At 35.1% G+C, this 12,096-nt stretch overlaps 1 protein-coding gene across 4 annotated transcripts; it reads right to left on the bottom strand.

Annotated features, from left to right (window-relative positions):
* Positions 1-1,163: 1,163 nt before the first annotated feature.
* Positions 1,164-11,572, bottom strand: LOC105059318 (probable E3 ubiquitin-protein ligase XBOS33). 4 transcript variants are annotated; one of them, XM_010942572.4, is made up of 10 exons: positions 11,019-11,571; positions 9,630-9,689; positions 9,460-9,531; positions 9,174-9,355; positions 8,925-9,085; positions 8,773-8,831; positions 8,616-8,662; positions 8,348-8,491; positions 7,029-7,120; positions 1,164-2,004 (listed from the first exon to the last, which is right to left on the bottom strand). In XM_010942572.4, exons 1-10 carry the CDS (start codon positions 11,193-11,195, stop codon positions 1,721-1,723), a joined length of 1,278 nt encoding a protein of 425 aa, XP_010940874.1. In that variant the 5' UTR covers positions 11,196-11,571; the 3' UTR covers positions 1,164-1,720. The 4 variants fall into 4 exon arrangements, with proteins under 4 accessions (XP_010940874.1, XP_010940877.1, XP_010940875.1 ...); XM_010942575.4 differs by having other exon boundaries at positions 9,460-9,554; positions 11,019-11,133; XM_010942573.4 differs by lacking the exon at positions 9,460-9,531 and having other exon boundaries at positions 11,019-11,572.
* Between the last annotated feature and the right edge of the window lie 524 nt (positions 11,573-12,096).

Genomic DNA, 12,096 nt, shown 5'->3' with positions numbered 1-12,096 from the left:
AAATCCAGGCATATCCTGAGTCCTGAAGAATGTTGATGATGTAGCTGAGCTGAATTTAGAACTTGTGGTTAGATTGTATGAGACAAATCCTGGTGATGTTCTGAATCTAGGTCTTATGCAGGATTACTTTCTTTGCTTATATAACCAAAAATTATTGTCCAAGATCCGGGTCAAACAAAATTGAGGTGGTACCAGACTTTATATTGACAGGATCCTTAAGCTGGACTGCTATTTTATAGCAAGGAGGCTTTTGTGCTGATGAAGGGCTCATTATATAATTTGCATTGGTAGAATTCTGGGACCAGCATCCAAGGTAGCTGGCATTTAAAGTCCTCACCTTCTCCTTACTCTCATCTAAAACAGTAGGGGCAAAAAAAAGATTTTAAAATCTCTGATAAAGTGGCTAGAAATGAATGGCAATATTGTTTTTCTTCATGCATCAAAGGATAGAAATTATTTTTGTGTACTTAACAAAAAAAATAAATTGTCTATCATAATTGAAATGCATTATGCGGTGGCAGGTTGATGGACAGTCTGCTTTTCCTTTTAGCTGTAGCTGCCTTGTAAAGTGGCATGGATGATTGACATGAGCAAAAAAACAATCAGAGCTGGTGAAATTTGTCTGCATAGGATGTTTTGGGTGAAAAAAAAAAAAAGGCTTGCAAACTGATGAATGTTTCTTTGGTATTACATTTGCCTTTCTTCTGTATTGCAACAGAATTTAGATAAAGCTGAAATGCCTAGAATTTTAGCTCTTAATGTTCATTTATGACTCCTTGGTAGCTTATAACCATCCTGTACCAGGAAAACAACTTATGGTTTAAAAATACCCTTTGATTCTTTTGAGTGATCTGTAAATTTTAATTTTGGCATTCAAACCATCATAGGTGATATCCATGAGCCATATTGAAAGGGAATCAATATCAATACCTTTGAAGGATAGACAGCCAGGAACCATAAATAGACAGAGTAGAAGACCTTTGAGTAACTTTCGAGTTAGCTAGCTACGCTCCCTATAGCTGCTGCATGAAGACCTAAATGTTTTGTGTTGTGGACCAAAAGAACAATTCTTTAATAATATATATGAATGGAAATTCCATTTTCTAGTTATAGCTAAATAGCAAAAAGGAGTTGCAAGTTGCATAATTCTAAAACATCTCTAGTGAATTCAAGACCACTGCAGATTTGTAATAATGAAAAAATAATTCATTCAATGGCGTCTTTACAACAATGCTTACAACCACCCAAGTGATATGATAGAAGTAATTACAACACATGATTCCTTCATGTGCTTGCAACTAATTCACTAATTTGCAAAATACTACAAACTAACATCCTAAATCTTTAGACTCGACAGAAACCAAGGAGTTCCATGTTGCAAACACATTTACTCATCCCTATAAAGTCAACAGATATGTAATTCAGCAGACTGATGTATGATGAAGCAAACCAATGAGTAACCAACCACAAGCTACTGGCACTTCTATCAATCAAACTATTCACAAGCAGAAAGAAATCATCTGTTACCAAATTGCACAGTAGTTCTCTTTGGCAACTGCTTCCATTCCAAAATAGTGTTGAGCAAATAATTTTATCATATGCTTTTTCATCTTCTCCAGCTTAGTTAATGCACTCTGAGAGTGATAATAAGGTTGCTCCTGTTTGTCCTTGAGGAGATGGCAGCAGCAGAGAATGGACCAAAAAAGAGTGGATCAACAAGTTACAAAGGAACAAACATAATGTGGTTCTTACAAAACTCAGATCTGCAAGCAATTGCTGGTGGGCTAAGATCATGAGGGTCAAAACTGCATTTGATGCAGAGGCTTAGTTCTTGGTTCAGCTTGAGCTCTTTAGGTGGAAATCTGGGCAACTTTACAAAAGACACAATTCCATTTCGACAGAGAGGACACGGAATTGATCCAGGCAGTGCATCTGTTTCAGGTGTTGTTTTGCTTGTTGAGCAAAGACAGAGTGCACATGTTATGCAGAGTTCATGCCCACAGCCTGAAGAAACATAAGAGAAATTTATGAAATAAAAAAGACTCTTTACTGCTCCTTCCAAATATGAATATTAGTATTAGCAGTAGCACATTAGGTTTTAACTGCTCTGATTGAGATTTACAAAAAAATGCAAAGAAGTTCAATACTTTATTGTGATAAAGGAGCAAGAACACAATATCAGACAGATTAGTCATTGGCTATAGTGTGGGACAATAGAAAGCATGCTTAGAAGGAAATCATTGGTTTCAACCTGTTTCGGTGGCATGTTCGTTAATTCGTAAAGACCATGGAAACCACTATTTCTCCTTCAGCCATCGAAACAAGGGAATCCATTTCCAGTTGCTGTTTACCATCTATACATCACATTCTGTGAACTAATAATTGAGCTTATAATCCCAACTATCATGATCCCTGTCTGGAAACATCTGAGGTATTGCATAAAGAATTTACAGGTCTATATATATAAAAAATGACCAATGTGCACAGTATATGGCATAAAATATGGAAAAACAAAGCCTTTGACATTAAGAGACGTTGGTAAACGGACGAAAAAACTGAAGGTAAAAATTTAGTCAAAACTCTAAGGAACGGATGACATCCCCAAGTGAAAACCAGCATGGTGGATCAGAGATATCAGTCAAAATTCTCATCACAAGAAGAATGGACAAGCTGAAGTGGATCCTGTGATATATCAGATGAAAGTTTGGAACAACATTCTCTTTCTACTGGAGGTTCCTCACTCAACACTCATAAATTTAGTTCATAAGGAGATCTTTTGAGTGCAAAATGGCAACAACTCACCACAAGCAGCTGGACTTTTTCTCTTTTTTAGGTTTTTTTTTTTTTTTTTTTTTTTCTTTTTCTAGATGGAGCTAGGGTTCGGGGGCTTTCATCAGTCTAAGTGATCACAAGATTAAGGAATCTCTTACCAGTTAAATATTCACAAATAACCACATGAGCCCAACACTCAGAACATATTTAACCACTAAGCAAATTATGGGTAAATTTACAACATGTGATGGCAACATTATTGTGTTTGGAACATAATTAGTCACATCAACTGGCTCTCAAAATTGGAGATATTTGGGGAACTAGTAGCACATAGATTTTTAAGTTAGGAGAGATTGCATGCTTTCCATAATAACACAATGCCTTGCACTAGCGAGGGCAGCAATCAACAAACTCTCACTATCATGAATAGTAAACTGATATAAAAGATTACCATTGTTTGATGTTTCAGGGTACTATAGCAAAAACCCAACATGCATGGAGACAGAATGATATGAACAATATACCTTAGATTGTCTTAATGAGAAATATATCATTGTGACAAAGAGCATAAGCAAGAGCAGAAATTCTTGTTTTATGAATATATCAATTAACAAAAGAGCATGAGCAAGAGCATTTTGTCAATGTTCATTTCATGCTACAGATCCATGGTTTTCAATATGTTTCTCAAATTATTTCAGATGTCTTGCATTTTCCTATATTTCTTTAAGATCTGGTTTTTCTCTTATCTTCTCTGTCCTTCATCTCACTCTTAATTTAGTTTCAACTTTTATTTGTTCTTCATTATGAATTCTGGAATGAATATATGGAAATAGTTGGATGTTCACATCTTTTATGTTCATTATTGATTTCAATTTTTATTCATGTTTAAATTTCAGCTCTATTCTTGATTTGCTTTTACCTCTATTAAGGCTATCCTCATAGCACATCTAACTACCAAAATATTGTATGTATATTCATTAAAATTTAAAAAAAAAATCGTAGATTCTTTTTCTTTATGCAATTAACAGAGCAAGGGCTCAAGAAATAGAGAATAAATAAGAGAACATACTGTGCAAAAAAGCAAGAAAAAGATGTGATATGCGAATCCTTGAACATCACGAAAGCATTAACATGATAAAGTATATCATATTCTTACAGAATCATTATTCACAATTTACAACACATTTCTTTTACTCCATCTAGTCTTTGCTCAAAAGAATCTTCTCTATGTAGTCAAATTTGTATTTTTTGCATAAATCCGCTTTTTCAACCACCTATGTTGAAGTTTCATCAGTTAATACTTAATATATCTTTGTAAATAACCCAAATGAACAGCCATCCATATAACATCAAAATTTTTAAACTGACAAATTAACTATTCAAGACTGAAATTTTTAAATAGTTGCCACTCCATTGTGCGGGAATGCATGATAAATGTTTGTTTAGCAACTAAGTAAAATCTTGAAGGAGATTAATCTTGCACATCACCCTACAGTCATGGAATGTCTTATTGGAAGAAAACCATAAATGCCACTTTCTCCTTATTTCTCCCATGATTGCTTGTGGACCAAGAACCCTGTTTAGTGGGATTTCATGACCTCTATAATTGAATGAGCTAGATATGGAATTTCTTACAAAGCTCCCAATGAATTTCTTACAAAGCTCCCAATGTGTTTTGGGGATAAACAGCAGTGAAGGCCAATACCATTTGATTTCTATCTTACTTTTTCTTTTGGTATAAGAATATATACATGCATCATTTCTTTAAAATTAATAATTTAAAAAAATGCTTAAGGACTACATATGCAAATGAATCATTCAACGGAATTTACAAAAGTAAATCTACAGAAAAAATAGTATAACTTTTCTTGTAGTAAAATATTATGGAAGCTTAATGTTATGCTTTTAAAGTGCAAATTAATTAGAAAAACATTGAGTTGTATTTTAGTTAGCTTTCATTGTTTCCTGCCAACTATATGGGTAAATGGAGGCAGTAAAAGATTGGTCTATGTCACTCACATTACCAACCACTCAATGTAGTAATTAACAAAAATAGTGAGGAAAGCAATACAAGTTCTGTAAATGGCCAATAGGACTTGTGTCTGATGGTTTGTGCCCCCTTGCAAGCACACCCCCCCCTCTCCCACACCAAACACGCACACCAATCCCTACCTCTCCTCAGTGCTGAAGAGAGGCTCTATGTTTGAACAGTAAAGGTGGCATTCCCACCATTCTTTCTTTTTTTAAAAAACAAGAAGAATAAGTACAATAAATGAGCATAACAAAAAAATCATTTTTTGTAATGGGAACCATACATTACAAGATTTATCCCCACATATCTGGAACACATTCTTCAAAATTGCATTTAAAAAGAATCGGAGAACTACTATGCTACAAGACCAATTGTCATTAGCTTGCATGTGCATGGGTGGACCTCAAGTTCAGGAAAAATGAGGGCTTAGCATTACCTTAGTCATGGCTATCCTATTTCAAATGTAGAGAGATATTACCAGATTTGAAGAATATGGGCAATCAAGAGTTCAATTAAGCATGTCTTGCAAATTAGAGAGACAGTTGGAGTACTAGAAGAACTAATACAAATGTCTAATGGCAACCTACAGGGTTTGATGTTGGCTTACAAGCAAAACTAAGGAGACAAAGAAGTTTAAGTGTACAAATTAAATACAAGATTCAGTAAATTTAAACAGTAAATCAGCAAGCACAATTGTGTGAAAGACAATTATGTGAAGAGAACAGAATGGAGGAGAGAAAAAATAATTTACTTTGGGGGGGGGGCGGGGGGCGGTGCATAAGGGGAAATGGATATAGAGAAGAGCAGGAGGAGCAGATTCCATCCTTTTTCTTTCTCCAAAAGAATCAAATTAGTTCATCAAAAAAAAAAAAAAAAAAAAGAAATCAATGTATAATGCTTTTTTAATTGGCTGAACATATAACCTTTTTATAACTTTCATGGACTTCTACTAGTAACCTAGGGGCTAGGACTAAAATTTGAAAGTAAATCTCCTAAACATATCAGCAAACACTTCTCTAGTTCCTCACTTTTTTCAGAACAACCAAGATTCCTAAACATATGCTAATAATCAACTAGTTTGTGGCCAAACTTTGAAACTTTGTTTGACTCTGAAAAGAAGGAACATTTTCCCTAAACAGTAACAAATCCCTATCTTCTGGTTAAATATGCACTGCTTAATCCTCTGATTTGCTCCTTCAATGCTCCAATTAATTGTTCAAAGACTCATATCATCATGATAAGAATCACGGGCATGATCTAAGCCCTTGATTTCACCACATTACCTCACTATTTTCAACTAATTTAATATGGTTGATTTGTTTTCCACTCACGTCTCTATTGTTATGAACATGTTTCCAAGGTTTATCTCTGTCATTTCTCAGATTTTCTGAAACTGATTATTGACAGGTATGAATGTTTGTCCATATTCTCTATTAGCTGAAAAACTTATACAAGATTTATGACCAAAAATAAAACCACATTTAGCTTCAAGAGCTTTGATCATTGGCCTCCACATGTGGTTTCATCAATCCACCACTAGTGTTCAGTTATTATGTACAACAAAATTTAAGACTCTATTGTTTAAAAGATTGGATGTCTGATGCTCTGTCATAAATTTCTGCTACAGCTAGGGCTGAAATCGGATCAGATACCGATATATCCATATCCATATTTGTTTCGTCCAACGAATAGAAATATGGATACGAATATTATTCGGATGCAAAAATTTATAACCATATTTGTTTTAAACGGATATGGATATTGAAAGTATAGATATAATTATGGATATAGGTTGAATAATTAAATTTTATAACTACAGAATCAAAAATATTACTAAATAGATGATAAATCAAGTTAATAGCATATTTATATGATTGTATATTTCTCTTAAAAATTAATAAGTGCTATATAAAATTATATAGGATTATAGATAAATTTGGATATTTGGATACGGATCGGATAGTTATCTATCCATATCCATATCCATTTTTCTTTGAGGAATATAGATATGGATACAGATATCAGTTGGATCTTCAAATTTCTATCCTTATCTAGATTGATTCGGATATGAAAATAGATCCGGACAGATATTATCTATACTACTTTCACCCCTAGCTACAGCCTGTATGCAATTTTGTACAAGTCCAAAACATAGAATAAAATGAGTGAATTCAGTAATTGCAAAACATAGAAGAACCAAGGGAGCAGGGCTACAGGAACCAACCTTCAGAAGCCACAGTGCAGACTCTTTCCAGGCAAACAGCACAAAGATTATCATCATCGGAAGAAGCAGTTGATGACTGCAACCCACAATCCCTGCAGATAGATGTGCTGTGCATAAGCTTGAATATATTACAAGTTGAAGCAATATTGTAAGCATCTAATTCTAGATGACCAAATCCTTAAAACTTCTGTTTCAGTCTATTTTTGAAGAGAGCTTTATTGACTTTTTCTTTTTAAAATAAAGATTGAAAAGTATGTCATGTTGATGCATGCAAATACATAACCTTTATTACATGAATGACAAACAATCATTGCGTGATATTTGTATTTACTTAATCTGCAAAATTGATGCATGTAACAAAGCATTTTGTTGTTTTCTTCTTGTAGTTGTTGTACAAAGCTCTTAGAAATAAGAATTTTGCTCTAATGTAACAAGAAGATTGTTGGTACTGCAGAAAATTTATAAAGCAAAACAAATTAGTTGAACCACAAACATATTTTTCATATTTTTATAAAATTCCCTAATTTTAATAATCAAACAATTATGTACAGCAAATAGAAAAACGGAGCAGATAGAATATACAAGGGCCTAATGTCACAGTGGAGGGGAATCACTAGGCTGATATAAGCCAGCCTACCTACTGCACTAGTAACAAGTGAAAGAAGAAATGCACTCAGTAGATGAATCAGTTGTTACTAAGACCATGTGGTCAATTGGTTGTACATTCAGATGTAGAATGGTACAAAAGGTTGCATACTCTGTTGTTACTTCGCAACTTGCAGGGATCTATCATATACATATAATAAAAGCATTTTTATGAATATAAGTGTATGCATGTAAGTGCATACATATGTATGCATGCACGTGTATATGTATATTTATATGTATATTGCAAGACCTCTCAAGGTAAAATGGGAACTGAGCAAGCCCTGTGATGTAATGTCTGGTATGGAGCCAAGATAAATTTCCACAGTTCTGGTGGTAAGCATCATTAGAGATTTGAAAGTGTAAAAAAGAAATAAGAGAATTAAAGTAATCGAATAGCTGCATTCCAAATAAGCATAGAGCATAAATCAAAGCTTAATTTTGAGTTACTCATTAAAGCCTATCTTCATTATTGTATTTGTAGAAAGTGCTCTTCACCAAGTGTTCTTTTAAGTGATGGAGTGACAAACTTTGAACAACATGGAACACCCACAAAAATAAATTTTAAGAACTATTGCAGTACAGTATACAAGTATGAATACCAAACAATAAAAGCAATTGAAGTTTCAGAAAAGTAGCTGACCACTGAAGTGCTTGAATGACCACTCAAGTACCTTGCTATATCAAGGATGCTCCTAAGAGGCAAGGATAGATAATTCGATGGATCAAACAAGGGTATGGTAAAGCCAGAATTTGGTGACAGCAATTGCTCAAGCCAATGACATCCCCACAACCTAGCAACATCACGTGGAAGCCACCTGAAAATTATATTAGAAAAATAATGGAAAGATTTTAAGTAATCTAGCCAAATTTTGGATGAAAAGATCAAGAAGTTATAGAATGCTATTAAAATTAGTTGAGATAAGAAAACAAACAAGCTACCCATTACAATTCACTGTCGACCTACTGGCTCCTCTAGCAATAAGAACCTGCATAAAGGAATAGTTTTAGATCCAACAAATAATGACATTGCCATTAATTGTGCAATGTTCAAATGACTTAAAGCATGCTCAAAAGTTTAAAGTTAAGAAAGAGTTGCCTGGCAACATTTAAGATTTCCCCCACATGCTGCATAATGCAAAGCAGTGCTTCCAGCTCCTGAATCATTTATAGGGCTCTATTCTGAGTAGATGTTTCAGTAATGTTGTAAACCACTGATTCAAGTGATTCACTGTTAAAAATCTAAGATACCTATTGAACCCGTCGATGAGGTATAGTAGAGACATATGGAAGAGACATCAGCATGTAGATCGAGTAGGAGATGCACACAATCAAAGTGCCCGTTCAATGCTGCCATATGGAGAGCTGTCACACCACCATTGGCTGCTTTGTTAACAAACTTGGAGAGTGCACTGTCACAGAGAGGCACAACACAGCTTAACAAAATTTGTAACATCAAGACATTGCAAAACCCTCAGCAAATCCTCGAAACCAACTTACAGTTGATCATAACCATGCTCTAAAGGAGATCCAGGGCTGCTGCCTTCCTGGGCACCATCTGTCAAAGAAACAGTTGCTCCATAGGAGAAGTCAGCAACCAACAGCCTGATGCACCGCACATGCCCACCTTCTGCAGCAAAGTGCAGTGCAGTCCTATTGCTTAGATATTCCACTTTTGAGACCTTTTAATAGATCAAACCAAAAAATAAAGAAAAAGAGAGTTACTAGTCAATCAAACTAAGGAAGAAAGCAAAGAAAACACACACGCTTACATATACACACATACATCACATCTGAATACCAGCAGAATCTGCACTACTTCCCAATGCCCAGAGTGGCATGCATGCATCAATGGTGTCTTGCAGAAAAGGTAAGAAAAGACTAAAGAACTCAGTTGCAGACTTAAGTGAAGGTTTGGAACTAAAATCTGAATGGTGATATTAACACCGTGTGCACCTGTCCACTGATGTTCCTTGAGTTCACATCCACTCCTTTCTCCAGCAACAGTTTAGCAACCTAGCCAGATAATTGAATATTAAAATGTTGCTTTTGATGCTTAAAGAGAAAAAAATATCAAAATCTAAAAGTGAAGTTTTTACTAAAATTTGTTAATCTCAAAAACAATCATCATTAAGATCTCTCAAAATCTAGAAATGGATGCATTTTACATCCCTCGTAAAACATCATTCTATGGTCTTTATCACTATTTTGATTTTTGATTATTTCCTTTCTTCTCTTTCTCTAATAATTTGAAGTCGTTGTGGCATGGAATCTTATTCCAAAGACATACCGGTTTCTACACTTTTCTCTTTCTTCATCTCAAAATCCACCGTGTAGACTGTCAACTAAGAGAATAGAAATGCTATAATTTGTTAGTGTTTTATTTTGTTGACCATTCAGCTATTCTCTGACATGTTTGATGTGGGAGAGCATATGTTGGATGGATGTCGAAGTTTTTTAACATTTCAATTGAACTATCCATCATCGGCTTCAGTGTGTCCCACCACTCAATACAAGGTGTTTGAACAGGAAAGAGTGGGAATTGGAATGAAACCCACCATCAGTTCAACCACCAAACATTTGAATAGCAAAGCCCAGCTAAATTGATTATAGTGGATGATTTAACCCAATACCTGCCCCCATCAAAAATAAATAAGCAAATAAATATAGCAAACTCCCAAGCAATATGTGAGGCTCCATACAGGGATAATTCATCTTTATACCATGTCCATCTCAAGGGTCAAACTCTATTATTTTAAAATAAGACAAAAAAAAAATCCATTTCTCTCTAAATTCAGGCAGATAAAAGATGCCCGAAACTAAAGAAAATCTAAATGTAGAAATTTCACTGGTTGTCAAGATCAGAACCTCGTTCATTCATAAAATACTCTTCCTTGGATGAGTCACTTGCAAGGATGTGAAGTTATGGCCATATTTAATCATAGCAAAGATTTATTTCTCCTAATCTAAAAAAAAAAAAAAGCTTCTTCTTTTTCATTTTTTTTATGATTATTTGATGATTTGATACCGTATAAAATAGTAAGGGAGGACTTGATAACCCAACATCTTCAATATATATATATATATATATATATATATATATATATATATATATAGTTCCAAACCAAGTGGAAAGGGAAAAAAAAGGATTCATTCAACCGACTCCAACTAATATGGGATTGAGTCTTAGTTGAGACATAACTCGTCAGGCATCGACATGAGACATCAACATCACAAATAAATGTCAAACACTTTATTTATTCTCTCTTTATACCAAAATTTCTTTAAAAAAAAATTACAAACTCGACAGCTATCTTTTATTCAGGAATGGGTGAAGAGGAAAACCTCGCTGTGGCCGTTGGCAGCGGCCAAGTGGAGCGGGGAGTTGAATCCCCCGAAGATGGAGTACTTTGCGAGACCGGGATTCAACTCCATCAGCGTCCGTGCTTCGGCTAAATCCCCATCCCTCGCTGCCGTGGCCAGCCGCTCTCCGGAGGCGGAGCACCACAGCGAGTTCCCCATCAATTCTCGAACGAGAGAGAGAGCTTCTTGAGAAGGAGAGACAAAGAGAAATTCCAAGAAGAACCTCTCAGCCTTCTCCAGATTCCTTCCTTATTTCCTCCTGCGTCTTTATACTCTCTTTGGACCTTCTTCACCAAACTCCTCATGGAGGGTGAAAGGAAAATCCATGGGACCAATGAGAAGAAACAAAGGAACGGAGACGGCAAGGATTCTTTTCTTCGTTGTGATAGGTGATTGCTCCCACGGAATCTCTTCCCCACTTGGAGTGCATCTTTCGCTCCAAGGAAGGTGAATTCTTCCTTCGCGCGAATCCGACGTTGCTTGTTCAGTGGTCGCTTTAAGATCTGCGCAGGCGAAGGAGTGAGGGAGCTCATGGAGCTTTGCGAGCTGTGAGGTGGATAATCTAACGGTGGATTCGCGCGAAGGAAGGTGTATCGTTCTTGCGTGCAAAAGATACAACCCATTCTCGCCCTCCTTTTAAGACTTGCACGGCAGTTGATTCCAGACGATTACTAATCCACCACGCGGATACGCGGCATTATATGCGTGTCTTAATTGACAAAATGGGACAGGTATTTAGCTGAGATGATAGCTTTTAAATTTTTTTTTTTTATAGTAATATAGGTGTCTTATCTCAATGGAAAAGCTTCTTTTTTTTAATGAAAAGATGATAGTTTCATTGAACCTGGAATTCATTACATCTTTTAATAGTTGATCCAGACATTCAATCAAACGGGTCCACGATCAAGCGGATTTGATTTGCGACCGAAAATAAAATTAAAATAGATTAAAATAAAAATAAAAATTATCATATATTTCTAAATTCAATACTTAAATATTAAGAAAGAATAAAAATTAAATTTTAAGAATTTAAGATATTTTTATTCTCCTCTATAATTAA

This window comes from Elaeis guineensis, chromosome 16 (genome assembly GCF_000442705.2).
Source record: "Elaeis guineensis isolate ETL-2024a chromosome 16, EG11, whole genome shotgun sequence".
Lineage (NCBI taxonomy): Eukaryota > Viridiplantae > Streptophyta > Magnoliopsida > Arecales > Arecaceae > Elaeis > Elaeis guineensis.
Note: the sequence above shows the minus strand (reverse complement) of the source record. Positions and strands in the feature narration are given on the sequence as shown.

Excerpts from the sequence above, each read along its gene's own strand:
- LOC105059318 (XM_010942572.4), bottom strand. The coding sequence starts at position 11,195 with ATGGGGAACTCGCTGTGGTGCTCCGCCTCCGGAGAGCGGCTGGCCACG. Across the intron at positions 8,832-8,924 it reads CTCATCGACGGGTTCAATAG|GAGCTGGAAGCACTGCTTTG; the intron begins GTATCTTAGATT and ends TAAATGATTCAG. Across the intron at positions 8,663-8,772 it reads GAAATCTTAAATGTTGCCAG|GTTCTTATTGCTAGAGGAGC; the intron begins GCAACTCTTTCT and ends TCCTTTATGCAG.